The 15121-nt window shown below is 49.4% G+C and overlaps 1 protein-coding gene across 1 annotated transcript in view; it reads left to right on the top strand.

Annotated features, from left to right (window-relative positions):
* The window catches only part of SLC6A5 (solute carrier family 6 member 5), a 55670-nt gene that overhangs the window by 6263 nt on the left and 34286 nt on the right, over positions 1-15121 (top strand). The window contains exons 5-9 of the mRNA XM_074373076.1: positions 598-736; positions 3411-3542; positions 3887-4060; positions 10677-10818; positions 13521-13653. Coding sequence (XP_074229177.1) covers positions 598-736; positions 3411-3542; positions 3887-4060; positions 10677-10818; positions 13521-13653 — 720 coding nt within the window. The remainder of the gene's footprint in view (positions 1-597; positions 737-3410; positions 3543-3886; positions 4061-10676; positions 10819-13520; positions 13654-15121) is intronic.

The following is a 15121-nucleotide window of genomic DNA, read 5'->3' as shown; positions in this document are numbered from 1 at the left end:
CAGATTCTGCCCCTAGACTTTAGAGAAAGTGAGTCAGGGGCTCTGGCTGGCTTCAGACATTGCAGCTCTTTTTCTGGCCTTAGCATAGGCTCCAAAAAAAGAAAGAGCTGAGGAAGGGGTGCGTTGAGGAATTTTGGGGGGAGGGGTTTGTTAGGGACGTGCTTGCTGGGGATGATCTAGGCATGATATTGGGGGCCTGCTTGCCAGAGAACTCTGGGTCAGGGATTGGGGATGGGGACGGGGATGGAGGGACCTGCCTGCAATCAACCCACAGGTTCAAGGTTGGGGAAGGCTGCTTGCTGGTGTGACCTGACTGCAGAACTGGGGAAAGAGGGCTTCAGGAGTCTATGGATCTTCAGATCAGAGTTGGGAGCCTGCTTGCTGAGAAACTCTCAGTGCAAGGTTGAGGGGTCAGGGCCCTGCCTGTAGATGCATCCTCTCTTCAGAATTGGGGTCTTGCTTGCCGATGCATCCTCGGTTGAATAGTGGGGGCCTGCTTGCTGGGAAGGACCCTCAGCAGAGGGGAAGGGGTGGAATGGGGCCTGCTTGCGTACCTACCCGGGGCTCTTATCCGACCATGTGCTTTTCCGCCCCCAGGAGGACGAGCAAGGGGATGAGAATAAGGCCCGAGGGAACTGGTCCAGCAAACTGGACTTCATCCTGTCCATGGTGGGGTATGCAGTGGGGCTGGGCAATGTCTGGAGGTTTCCCTACCTGGCCTTCCAGAACGGGGGAGGTATGGCTTTAACACTCTTTCGGCCTTTAACACTTTGCGGGGCGTGGTGGGGCGGGCACTTGCGGGTTGGCGGGAGACCCAGAGCCCCAGGACTGGAAGAGCCGAGAGGAGGCTCAGGGCAGCCTCCTCATGCTCCAGATCCATCCCCTGTAGGCATCTGTGCAAAGTCAGAAGGCAGGAGCTACACAGACTAGATCCATGAGGCTTTTATCTGGAGTTGGAGCTCAGGGAAGAAGTGGGTCCTCAGGACCACCCTCCCACCCCCCACACTGGTCTAGCCTGATTCACTTGATCATTGACACGAGGAAATTCAAACCCTAATTTAGCCTACAAGTATTTCCATAGCCACCACACTCAGAGCACCTAAACGACTTTAGAACCAGGAAATGTGCAGTCCTGGACACTGAATGAAGGATGTGTTAATGATAACCTGGAAGTCTGAGCCTGCATAGGAGACACTGGGAATGGATGCTTGGGTCGTGCGGAACGCAGGATGCAGGCGAAGCAGGAGGTGGGAGCATGGTGGGGCTGGGGTTGTGCTCTCAAGAGTCTATTGCTGGGGGAGGGTATAGCTCAGTGGTAGAGCACATGCTTAGCGTGCACGAGGTCCTGGGTTCAATCCCCAATACCTCCATTAAAAACAAATATATAAATAAACCTAATCCCCCCCACCTAAATAAACAAACAAACAAGTAATAAATGCTCAACACTGTAAAAAAAAAAAGGTCTATTGAAAGTACACACATATGCATCCTCTTGGGCAAGAGCAGAGCATATTTGACTTTAGCAAAATCGTTTAGCAAAAGTGGTTTCCGTTTCAGTTGTCCTAACTGGGTGGAAGAAAAACCATTTCTAAATTGGGGAGGATGCCAGTTAGCCAGGCACCAGCTGCCAGGCCTCTAGGATCCAGTGTACCTCTCCTGTCCCCACCGAAGAGGGACTTGGCACAGTCAAGGTCCCCTATGCTTGCCTTCCAAACGTTGAGGTGCCACCTGGTGGGGTTAACTGACAAGTCAAGTCCCCTGTAGGAATAGGAATTTGCACCTAGGATTCCCTTTCACAGCCTCTCAATTGGAATAAAGAGACCAGAAATGCGTCCATCTCCCCATCGGGTTAGGCAGCTTCAATTTTTGTTTTTGGTCTCCTGGGTAGGCTCGAAGCACAGGGATGAGGGACAGGTGCTGCACCACGTGACGATGAAAACGGAAAAATATCTTATCACCCCTCCCCCTAATTCCAAATTAGGACACGCTGACAAGTATTTATGAGGAGTACAGAGTGTTTGCAATCAGAGGTGCCCTGGAAACAGAAGAACGCAGGCTGGCCACTGGCAAATGGGCGCCCCAACTGTGTTTCCACCTGATTTTCTGCAGGGAGTCCCCAGACCAGGGTGCAGGCAGTGGGCCGGAGGTGCTGTAATAAGGCTTGCAGTGCCAGGAAGGGGGCAGGACACCGAGGATGGGGGTGGGAAGGGAGTCCCAGTCAAGGGAGCGTGGCAGCTCTGCAGCCCCACTGCTCAGCTGGACAAGTTGGAGGGGGCCCGCGCTTTGCTCGCGGGACCTACTAAGTGCTGACCAGGAGCTGCGCCGCCCGGGGTCTGGCTCCGGCCCTCCGCGCTGGCAGAGGTCGCCCTTCCTCCCTCCCAGAAGCAAAAGAGAAGGATTACACAATCCACATCCTTCAAAAACACTTTCAGGGGAGGATTAAGCAAGACCACTGGTTTTACTCCCCAGCGCTCCATAGCCTTCCTTGTGGGGAGAGGCCCTGGCAGGAACAGCCCTTCCTGCAGAAAGAGTGGACAAGAGAAAGTGCAGCTTTCCTTCTGTCCAGCCCGCTGGCATCTCGAGTCCTTGAATTGGTTCTGACTCTGCAAAGCATTTTCTGGTCCAAACCTTTTCAAAGATCAGGGCTCTTCCCCAAGCCCTGCCCCCAAATCCCCCCCCCCCCCAAACTCAAAGAATCCTTGAAGATAAAGAACCCAGAGAAGCCTCAGCAAGTCTCTGGAGGCCTGCCAGCTACTGTTGCCTAGACTGGGCATTTTGGGGAAGAGAGAGATGAAGGATCAACACCAGGGGCCCACAGTCTAGATGAGACACCCACATAAATATTGCCAAGTGTTCAGCCCCTGGGGAGAGGTACTGTAGGAGGACAGAGAAGGGAGACTTCCTGGAGGAGGAGGCATTTGAGTTGCCCTTGAGGGATGGAAGGGACTTCTAAGGCAGAGAAGGAAGTTGAGTGTGTGTGATGGCTGTAGTGGTGAGGAAGGGGATATCCCGGCCACCTGTCTGGCCGAGCAGGTCCAACCCTGGGTGGCAGGTATGCAGGTAATGTAAGTTGAAGGCTCCTGGAATCTACCTTAGCAGATTTTAGGTTCTTGGAGGGCTGAGGTGCCAATGAGATTTCACCAGTCAAAGGTGTAGATTTGTTGAACGCTGGAAGGGCTTCATTTGGGGATGTTGAAGTACTAGAATAAGAAAAAGAAAAAAAGAGACAGAGACAAGAATAAAACTTAACCAGTGAATCTCTTAAATGTCCCGGGGTGCCTTTGCTTGAGCTAGAATACCAAAAGCTTCTTGGAGAAGGAGAGGGAGCCAGCTGCCTCCCTGGAGAGGGCAGGTGGAACCCGCTGGCCTGGACCTCCTGGGGCTCTCACCTCCTGCTCTCTCTTTCCAAGGTGCTTTCCTCATCCCCTACCTGATGATGCTGGCTCTGGCGGGGCTGCCCATCTTCTTCCTCGAGGTGTCCCTGGGCCAGTTTGCCAGCCAGGGGCCGGTGTCCGTGTGGAAGGCCATCCCAGCCCTACAAGGTGAGTCCCCCTTCCTCCCTGTTTCCTCAGCCCTCCCCTGCCCTCTCTGGCACCACGTGGTCCCAGAGAGGGAGATCTGTTTTGTGATCTGGAGAACCCACTCCCTCCTTCTTTATTTGATCCATTCCACCTCTGGGGCCCCCTGAAGAATGGCCCAAGCTCGCCTCTGGCATGATTCTGTTCCTGACAGAATGCCTCAGTGTAGACACAGAGTCCACTCCACGATTAGCATATCCATCTGTAAGAAAGCGCCAAGACCTAGGTCCCCACCCTGTACCCAACTGTAAGAATACCACAGAATGCGATTTGGGTGGAGTGAACCCCTGGAACTTTTGCTTCCGCAGGCTGTGGCATCGCAATGCTGATCATCTCCGTCCTAATAGCCATATACTACAATGTGATTATTTGCTACACACTTTTCTACCTGTTTGCCTCCTTTGTGTCTGTGCTGCCCTGGGGTTCCTGCAACAACCCTTGGAACACGCCAGAATGCAAAGATAAAACCAAACTTTTATTAGGTAAGTTTGGGTATACCTACTCTAGGTGAACTATTCATTTCATTCATTCATTCATTCATTCATTCATTCAGTAGAGATTAACTGAGCACATATTATGTTCGTCAGGTCCTGTGCTAGGTGCTGGGGGCACAGAGATTAAAACCAACATCAAATATAGTTCTTTCCAATATTTAAGGAGCTCATGACCTAAAGGAGGGGTAATCGAATTTTTGTTTGCTCATGAATAGCTGGATATTTGTTAAAATGTAAAATTACAAGCCCACCAGATAGTCTGATTTACTTGATTTGGGTGCGGTTGGGAAATCTGCATTGTAGTGAGGTCCTCAGGTGACTCATTTGCATGGTATAGTTTGTAAAGCAATGAGGTATAGAGTCTAGGAGAGGGATACATCAGTTCCCGGGTCCACATTTGACAAAATGCTGTCCAGTGCATGGGATAAATACAAGAACAGACACTTAGGCTGAGGACCCAAAATGTCCATAATGCAGTACCTTGGAGAGAGCAAGGCTGCCTGGGGAGGCAGAGGGTCTTCCTGGAGGATGATCGTTCTGACCTGAAATCCACTGGGACTTGAGGACTTGGGGGACCTGTCAGTTTGCTGGGTCAAAGGCAGGAAAGTGATGGGGAGGAGGAGCACGGGGGTGTGGCTGGCAAGGCTTCTGATCTGTAAGAGGTTTTTGCCCCTGATAGGAGGTGTGTTTGTTTGGGTCAGGTGACTTCTCTTCTCTGGATCTCAGTTTTCCTCATTTGAAAAGCAGAAATAATAACAATCTTCTTCATCCTACTTACCTCACAGGGTTGCTGGAAGGAGAAAAGAACTGGAAGATGTGATAGTAGTTGGGAAAGTATACAGAGAGAAGGTGCTAGCGTCAGTTGCCTTTCATGGGCACCAGTAAGCATGTAGTTTCTTCTTCCCCTGGCAGATCTTTATTCCCCTTAAGCCGTATCTGGCTGAAGTCAGAATCCTGTGATCTCTCTCTGATTGATTCTTAGTGTGTTGTTCTCCCAAACCAGCTCTTTTGCCCTGACAGCCTGCACACTACAGAACTAGTACATAAGGCTTTGACTGTGTAGGAGAGAAAGATGATCCTTTCCTGCCACCGCCCCCCCCCCCCCAGAGAGATGCACATTCTGGAAGGCAGTAATTCACACTGGTGTATTTTTACACACATGTGCATGTACGTACACACCACATCCAGCTTCCACCTGGCGAGGCTTTGAATGAGACTGCAGGGGAGCTAAAGCTAGAGCTCTGTGCCCATCAAATTCAAACACAGTGCCCCTGAAGTGCTCAGGAATGGGGGGATGGAGATTTGAGGGGTTCCCAGGTGTGTGGCCCACTAGTAGAATGACCAAGTGTAAGTGTTCCTAGACTCTGGGCCTCAGTGCCCTCATAAAGATGGTCACTCTTTATGCTCTCCATGTTGATGGAGTCTTGACGTAGAGCAGTGGCTCCCGGCACAAGCTGCTACCCATTAGAACTGGCAGAACTAGCAAATCAAGACCTCACTTAAGGTCCACCCCAGACCAATTAAATTGGACTATCTGGGATTGGAACCCGGGAATCTGTCATTTTACAATTTCCCAGGTGCGCCCGGGGGTAAGGACGACAAGGTAGGAGTTTGCCCACATCCCTTAATTAGGCTGCCCTTACCGATTTTTGGAGTGGAGTGCCCACCTTCTTTGCCCTGCAGTCCCTAGCAGCTCAGGGTCGCCTCTGCAAAGCTGCTGTCCGAGAGAATCCCCCTCGGAAAGACAGCTGTTCACAGACAACCAACCGCCTGCTACCAGAATGGATTCCCCCAAATGGTGGCCATGTTGGCAAAGTGCATTTTCCAGGATGTGGGGTCTGGAATGGAGAAAAACCTCAAGGTCACCCCCGTGCCCTGCCTCTCCTTTCCAGACCATGTCTGGGAGGGGAGTCACTTTCCAAGGGCGTGCCTGCTGGAGGAGGGCTGTTGCCTTGATTCAGCCTCCCAGGAAGTTTCCCGGGGCACTTCCCTCAGGGACCATGTGGGTCCTGAGCTCTGTGGTAGACCTGGGATTTGACCCTAGGTTGCCTGCCTCCCAAGGCCATGGTCCTAACCACCATGATAAATGCTTCCCAGTCTACAAAGCAGCTACCTGAATGATGTCTCCACTGTTCCTATTAAGAGCCCTATGTGTGCTGAAGGGCAGGGGACATGATCATTATTTCGCAGGTCTAAGGCCTACACTCGAAGGCTTAGAGGGTGCAGGTATCAGGACGTGACTCTCAGGGTAGAGCCAGCACAGGGATTCGGGTCTCATAACCAAATTCTCTGCTCATCCAGCGTTCTCGAAGGTTCTACCCTATCAGTTCTGGCAGAATGACATCTGTCCAGGTGTCCCCTACTGCTGTTTGTAGCCATGATTCTAAGGGGTGAAAGGAAAGCTTATTTGAACAGTAGTTTGACTTAGTAATTCCACTTCTGGGGATCCATCTTAAGAGGAAAATTCAAGACAGAGGTAAGGACTATATGAGATTGTTCATGGCAGCCACATTTGCAATCTAGGAAAACGCTAGACAAACTAAGACATGTAACAAAAATTCAGTAATTCCATGGTTCAAATAAATTATGGTGCATCCATAGGATGAGGTATTGTATGGTCATTAAAAATCAATATTCTTAAGATGTAGGGAAATTGTCAGCATGTTGTGTTAAATGTAAAAGCAGGATGCAGATTTGTAGTATAATTTCATTTTTACTAACAATATATGCTGGCTAGAAAACATACAGAAAGGTGATACCCTGAAAGTTAACTGGTAGATTTGGGCCATTTTTTTCCCTACATTTTCTATCAGGGATGTGTGTTTATTTTATAGTTGGAGACTATGTTTGTATATGTATGTATACGTGTACGTGTATACATATGTATCTATGGTATGCATTTTATTTATTTATTTATTTTACAGCAAGTTGAGCACAGTGGCTGGGCCAGGCATGTGGGTCGGGGTGCCCCTAGTTTTGTGGAATTTTTAGTCTGGTTCACACTATCCCAGGGAACACAAAAGGCAGAGTGAAGACATTATATAGCTAAGCACATTGTTGTCCACTGGTACAAGCCATAAAAACAATGCAAGCTCTGAGCAGAGAGAGACAATGGACATTGTTCACTCTGATTAGTCCCTGGAATCATACGGACAGGCCGTGCAGACCTTCTCTCATTCTTAGGTAGTGCTTTAATTTTTTTGGTCTGTTTGTTAAAATTGGGAGTGTCGACCCCCCCTTTCTTGGTTCACCCCTGCACCTGTTCCTCACGGGGTCATCCACGCATGACGGTGTCCCGTTCCTGGGGCCAGGCGACCCCTTGCGGAAGTGTTGATCCTTGGGGCCCTGGGATGACTTAGAAAAGGGGGCGCTGGCCTGGCTCAGAGACACAGGCAACTTTGTGGCCCACTGCTCTACCGGACAAGACAGGTGTCCGGACAGCAGGGTCTCAGGCTGACTCCCACGTGGCCATTCTGAGACAGGATTATTTAAGACGGAAAACTCCCTCCCTGGTGCAGTGTTCCACAAATGACCTTCCAGGCTCACCTTTGTCCTCACAACCCGATAACCACCCTACGCTATTACAGAGGACGGCGGGTCCCAGGAGAGTGGGGTAGATCGCCTACCATGATGACCTTCACTCATAGAGGGGTTTATCCCGTCACCCCGCGGCTCTGCTGGGGACATACTGCCAGGGAGCCCTGCCTCACCTACTGCCGGGGATGCCAGGACCCTGTACCTGCCCCAGCCCCGGGCAACAGCCCTGGCACAGTCCATCGGTAGAGGCTGAGTTTGCCACACATTTCTAAGGTGTAGGTTGTAAGAGAGGTGTTCTGTCTTGGGGGCACTCAGCCGCCCAGGTATCTATAATGTCTAAGGGCTAATCCATGCCCTGCCGAGTGAGACCAGGGACTGTTCTGTGAAATTAGGAGCTAGCTGGGTCATTTCAAATGGGAACAATATAAATACCATTTCTATTTCTGGAATGGCTTAATTTTCATTAGAACTTTAATTAAATGGTTCCTTTTCTCCCTAGCCTTTCCTGGGCTTTCATTTATTAATCATTGCCCTCGTAAAGAGAATCCCATTCGAACAGCTTCCAATTCAGCACGATCCTTATCTCCGTTCTTTGTTCAGGGTTGCTGGGCCGGAGCTCACTGATGGTCTTGGCCCATTATTTCCTTTGCTGGCAGACCTGGAGGCGCAGTGCGCTGGGAAGCACGCTTCTGCCGCCCAGTGGCAGGAAGGGATATTGCGGGAGGCTCGAGGCTGCAGGGAGCCGGGCTGCAGTGACGCAGGAATGCAGGAACGCTGTAACCTTGCACTGCAGCAGCGAGCGAGCAGTGATCCAGAGAGGCTTTCTAGGGATGCTGCTCGCGTGCTTCTCAGTGGCAGTTTTGGAAGCAAGCGATTTATCGTTTGCCCGCATTGTTTGCGATCTCGTCCATCTTAGGGGGTGGACGTACTTTTTGGCAGGAGGGCGAGAAATAACTTCTGTGCTTTACATACAGAAGAGGGAGATGGATGGTGCTTTGTCTTCATTCAGGTCGCTGCTGGGGGAAGCAAATGCTTCCTCAGTAAACAGCTGATAGTTATTGGGTCAGAATCCCCCTGAAACTCTTTGTTATTTGATTAAAGAATATAATGCTGAGTAACAAGGTATTTTGAGGACTCTAAAAACGGTGGTTCTTGAAACCTGGAGACATTTGGCAATGTTTGGGTTGTCACAGCGGGGGGGGGGGGGGGTAGATGCTCCTGGCATCTAGTACACAGAGACCAGAGATGCTGCTAATACCCTGCAATGCACAGGACAGCCCCCCGACCCCTACCACAGAGAATTTTCTGGTACCAAATGTCAGTAGTACTGCCGCTCAGAAAAACTCAGGTCTGAAGAACTAGTCAGAGGGAAGGAATTCTTATAAGCACAGTTTTAAATTTTATCCAGTATCCTGAGATATCCTGGGGGGGGGGGATGTGTGGGAGGCAGGAGATAATTTATGGCTGGCAGGTGGGATGAGAGACGATGTTGGGGACTAGAGATGCTCACCCCATGAAAAGGTATAATAATGATGGTTGTGTTATGGCTAAATTTTATTGAGTCCAACTGTGTGCTAGGTATTGCATGAAATTTTTTCATTCACAATCTCACTTAATTTGATTCTTGCAACAGCCTTCAAACTAGATACACTATTATGAGGCTTGGACAGATAAAGGAGTTTGTCTAAGCTCTCAGGGCTAGAATTCCTGAACCCATACATAGTCTTACCCGCTTTACTGTTCCAGAGGGCATAAATTGGGAGTCCATGCACCAGATCTAGGCTGCATCTACTTTTTAATTTTTTTTTTTTTTGGTCCACTGTATTTAAAGACAATTTGGCCTTACTTCCAAGATTTTAAAATGGAGACATTTCATCCAAATATCCGGATCTTCTGCATCTTTTTATCAAAACACCTGGAAAAGCATGACACTGATTGGCTGGTACAGTTGTCCCTCAGTATGCACAGGATTGGTTCCAGGGGCCCCTGTGGATACCAAAATCTTTGGATGCTGAAGTCCCTTATATAAAATGGCATAGTTCAATGAAAACAGTATTCAGCCAAGCACCACTGAAATTTCAATCTGCAGTTGGTGAATCCTCAAATATAAAACACGTGGATACAGAGGGCGTACTGTATGCTCTGTTTTGCCACAGTCCTCACCACTCCTTTTTACCTTCCACTTTATACCTTTCTTATTTGTGTCACTAGCCTGGCTTCTGAAGGTATCTGAGTTTATGTTCCCTGTTCTCTGCTTCCCAGTAGAGTGGTTCAAAGCATGGTCATCAAAGAGAGAGGGACTGTTCGCTTCCTGGTTCTGCTGTGTGACCTTGGCAAGCAAACCACACTTCTCTGTGCCTGGTTTCTTTATCTGTAATACAGAGATAATAATAATGCCTGCCTCACGGAGGTGATGTGAGGCTCAAATTGGTTCATGCATTAAAGCACTTAAAACAGCACAGGGTAAGTGACTAGTGAGTGTTAGTTATTGTTGTTATTGTTACTTCTCATTCCTTTATAAGATAATATCCTTTGGCATTAATCCTGGTGGGCTCTTTATCGAAAGTGTCTGTCAGGCTGTCAGAGAGACATTGTAATATGGTCAGAAGGACTTCAGTTTCTGCCTCATTTAAAATGAGGCACCTCGCAGGTTTTATCAGACTTAATAATGGATAAAGTGTCCAGCATGGTGCCTGACACACGAAGACTCACCTGGTCGGTTCCCTGTCCCCATCCCAGCCTGGGTCAGGTTTCTCACCCTCAGCACTATGGACACTATGGACAAAAAAAAAAAAAAAAAAGTGAAAAAAAGAAAAACAAGTGCTTGCCATGTAGAGATGCTCCCTCATTACTGGGCATTGCTGGGGATACTGGGGGCTCTGGGATGAATAACATACAATTCTGAAGTTCATTTGCATCAAGGTTTGCACCATTAATGCCTTTCCAAAGTTACTCTTCAATATTTGGCAAATGTTTTTGGCTTTTGTTTTTCAGTTGCTAGAAAGATACAGGTGTCTGTTTTCTGTACAGATTTCGCTGTGTTTTCATTCCGTCCTCTTCTAAACAGATTCCTGTGTGATCAATGACCATCCCAAAATACAGATCAAGAACTCAACTTTCTGCATGACTGCCTATCCCAACCTGACGATGGTTAACGTCACCAGCCAGGCCAATAAGACATTTGTCAGTGGGAGTGAAGAGTATTTCAAGTAAGATTTTTTTTTTTAACTTTCTAAGAGAAACCCAGTGAATTAGTGTCTATCCAGTTTGTAGACTAGAGGTATGGGTGGCCCGAGGGATGGGTGGCCTCCCTCTGCACACTCCCTACCTGCTCAAGTGATCAGGGAGAAAGATTTTTTTTTCCTCTGGTTTGGCTTCTGAGAGCAGACTGCTGTGTCCTTTGGTCCCAGAGAGGAGAGGTGGCTGATTGCTGGTGGGGACAGAATTGGTGCTTGCTGCTCTAATTCATGATGTTGACGACAAAAGCATTGCAAAACCTTCATCCACTCTGATCTAAGTAGACCTTCGTTAACTAGGTTTTTTTTTTTGGTCTGCATTTGTGAAGGGAAGAGAGGCAAAAAGTAAGAAAACAAGTCATAGTCAATGATGTAGTTTAAAGAAATAATTCTTTCTTTCTCTCTTTCTCTTTTAAAACAGTTGTGTCTTAGTTTTGTATTTTCTACATCCATTTTGCTAGGCATTGAGGAGTGAGGTTCAGGGATACTAGGAAATCCTCAGCAACCATGGGAAGATCAATAACATTCATGGAGCAAAAAAAGAAAAAAAAACAAAAAGAAGAAAAAAAGAAACAAACAAACCAAAAAAGAAAAAATATTCATGGTATTATTTAGTAAGGGAAGTAAATGTAGACAGACGTCAACAGAGGGTAAAGAAAGAACGTTCTCTAGTTAAGCCTTAGGTTGGGGGCTGTAAACTCAAATGGGCTCAGGGGCTTGGCAGGGAGGTAAACGATAGAGAATGGTGGGGACTGTGGCAAACTGGAGGGGATGTCTGACCCATGTAGGGGAGGTGCCAGTGCTCAGCTCCAACCAGTCCCTGTTTTGTGGGAGCATGGGCCGGTGCTACCAGAGCTTCCATTTTATAAGAAAAGTTGGAAATAGGTATGAATTTTGGGGTGTCTCTCCCACTTTAAATGTTAGCAAACTAATTCAGATGAAACACTGGGGTCAAATAAAATGCATTTATCCATACACCCTTCATTTGTGGCCTTCACTGAGATAACAGGCAGTGTTACTACTCTCCCCACTAGTTCTCCCAAGTGCCGTTAGCTCCTCTTCCAAATTTTCTCCCCTCCATGGACTCAGAGGGTACACGGTTGTTTGCTGTAGAACAAAAGGGGGAGTTAGGCTGAATGACGAGATGATCCCCTTTGAAGAAGACATAGGAACAGTGAGGGTGGGCCTCCATTCGCCCTGAGCACTGAGAAAGGAGTCTGACCTGCTGGTGGAGGAAATCTGAGCATGGAATCCACGTGTCAGGTGGACTGTAAAGCGACTGGCAAGTCTGCCTTTGGTGGCTTTACTAACCCTCTGGGACCAATCTCACTTTCCAAGAGGGGGTGTTATCAGGAGCGTCTTGGGGCCCGTCTGAGGTCTCTCACTGGATCACCGAGTAGTTGACGTGGCCGAGGTGCCGTGGAATTGGGGACCAGACGGTTTGCCCGTGGTGGGGTGGGGACATGGGTGGAGGCTCTTCATTGCTTGGGAATGATGGTCCCTAAGATTTGGGATCCCAGGCCAGTTCCACCCCTGGTCACTTCTGCTCACCTCTTGAGCCCAGGGTGCCCCTGAGGTTCAGACTGAAAGGGGCTCTGTTCCTACAGAGTGGGGCCACCTCTGTTCTTGTGCGCTGCAAAATGGCCTCTCACAGCTGCTCGCTAGCTGGCCGGAGGGCACGTTGCCAGCTAGACCAGGAGGGGTGCTGCCTCCTTCGCCTCCCTCAGCAGGTCAGGACACTTGGCCATCACTTCTGCAGTCCTGCAGAGTCTGGATTCTGGCTGGCCCTTGGTTCCAGTCACACAAAGACATCCTTTCATCCAGGCTGCGTGACTTGATTGTTGCACAGTTGACAGATTGTCCAGTCTGTTGTCCTGACTCACAGTCCCTGCAGCTGCCTCCTGTCCCCAGGAATGAGGCTGCCTGCCCGCCCCTCCCTGGCCAGGGATGTGGGGGTCACCAGGCAGGCCGGGACTGCAGCACACACACCGGGGCCAACTCCAGATGAATGCCAGCCCCTGTCTGCAGCGGGTGGTCTGCTTTAGAATATAACCCCTTGAGTAAGGCTCAGCCAGCCCCTCTTTTACATTTTAACCAACCTCAGCCCTGGAACACGCGCATCACAACTTGAACTAGAATGCACAGCAGCGTTTTTAGCCATTTACCAATTGTACTGCTGTTTTAAATTTAAAGCTGTACAAATACGATTGGAATACATTCTCATAAAAGAGTAGAACAATACAGAAAACACACACAAATCGCCCTGGACAGTTGAGAGTTTCTGTTAGTGGTGTATAAAGACATCAATCTCGTGATGCCCATTGTGGGGGCTGCACCAGGACCCCCGACACTGTTGGGTTTCTTGCCTGGCTCCTGGGGCAGCTCCAGGTGGCTGTGGAGCTGGCAGTCTGGGTCAGAGCCTGCCCAAGGCCACAAGTGGTCTCCCAGCACATAATTAAAAGCAAGGGAAATTCAGTTGGTCTCACTGCAAACAGGGGTGGGCAGGAGCCCAGATCAGCAAATCCCTCACAACCTGATCTGATCAGCTCCCTGATGGGGAGGGTGGAGGATGCTGGGGTTTTGTTCAAGGTTCCTGGCTCTGCTGGAAGATAAAGCCTGCAGGCTGTTAGCTCCTCCTCCTCCTCCTGACCACCCTGCCCTCTTTCAACTCTTAGGTACTTCGTGCTGAAGATTTCTGCAGGGATTGAATATCCTGGAGAGATCAGGTGGCCACTAGCCTTCTGCCTCTTCCTGGCTTGGGTGATTGTGTACGCATCCCTGGCGAAAGGAATCAAGACTTCAGGAAAAGTAAGAACTTGTTTTTACCTGAGAGAAAGCTCTGGGACAGCCAGGGCTGGTTGTATCGTGGGGCAGCCAAAGAGCACTGGAGAGAGAGTCCGGAGATGTGGGTGTGATTCTGATTCGGGCCCTGAGGAGCTGTGGAGCCTTGGGCAAGGGACTGCACTCCTGTCTGTAAAATGGGATAATAACACTTTTCCCAGGTGGTTTTAAGGATTAAATGGGAGATGTTCTCAGGGCTTCTGACGGATGGTGGGGGCCCTGAGGTGAGTTTCCTTCCTTTCCAGTCGGGGCCCCTTCGTTCAGCAGGCGGGGCTCCCTGATACGATTCAGTCTCTCTCCTAGCTCTAGAACTGGTGCTGCTGGCTTTTTGCTTCTTGGTCTGGCTGCCAGCTCAGTCATCGCTCCTCCCAAGAAGCTGGGAACAGATCAAAATTCGGATGTGGATTCCTTCTTCTTACTCCCAGCTACCCTGTTTTCTGCCTTTCCAGCCCTTTTTCGAACTCCGAGCCCAACCCTCTCCACCCTCCATGCCCTCCAGCACTAAAGGGTGATAGTCCTCCAGTGGGCTTTGGGTCGAGCAGATGCTCGGCCCCTCTTGCTGGGCAGTGGCTTGGCTGGCCCTTCGGAGATGGTGAAACTCCCGCCCCGAGCTCAGTTCCGAGGCGTGGAAGGCAAGGAGGCCTCAGGACACACTGCACCTTGTGGTGAGGGTCACGGTGTGTTCCCTCGACTTCCTGCTGCTTTAGAAAACCCCCATTAAACAGTGGACCAATCACTTGGATGGTAACCAATAGTATTTAATCATCCTAAGAGTCATTTGCACGTTTCAGAATAAAAAGTAAAATGTCTTGAAGGCTCAAGGAATGAGAATGGGATGGTGGACTCTGAGACCACAGGTTGTGGAGTTTGACTCGGGTCAGTTGCCCAGGCCAGGACTTACCTGTGGTCACAGGTACAAACAACCGGAAGGATCAGGCCTTAAGGGGGCGAGGGTCTGTCTCACCTCCCCGGCCTGCCTCCCGCCCCCACCAGGCACCCAGACCCGGCAGCCATCAGCCCCGGAGAGCAGTCTTTCTCCTCCCCGAGCACGTAACGTGCTCGCAAGGGCTTTTGATAACGACTCTTTCAGGGGCCCTCCAAGTAGTCTGGACCCACAGGGACTTGCATGGTGGATTCTAGCAGGTTGGTCAGGGTCACCTGAGCCAGGTGACACACTTAAATCACAGCAGGTGCGGAGAGAGAGCCAGACAGGGGGTGAGGAGACTGGGTTCTAGCCCCCAGGCCTGCCAGTGATGTTTTCTAAGTAGGGACATCTCCACGTGGGCCGTGAAACTTGGCTGAGCTTCCAATTTGCTCTTAGTTTTATTTTATTTTATTTTATTTTATTTATTTCTTTTCTTTTCTTTTCTTTTCTTTTATTTATTTTTTGCCTGTAAATGGAAAGCAGACTTTTTTTATCTTAACTATTTCAAGA

Source organism: Camelus bactrianus, chromosome 10 (assembly GCF_048773025.1).
Source record: "Camelus bactrianus isolate YW-2024 breed Bactrian camel chromosome 10, ASM4877302v1, whole genome shotgun sequence".
In the NCBI taxonomy this organism is placed as follows: domain Eukaryota; kingdom Metazoa; phylum Chordata; class Mammalia; order Artiodactyla; family Camelidae; genus Camelus; species Camelus bactrianus.
The sequence above is the reverse complement of the archived record's forward strand: the minus strand, read 5'-3'. Positions and strand labels throughout refer to the sequence as shown.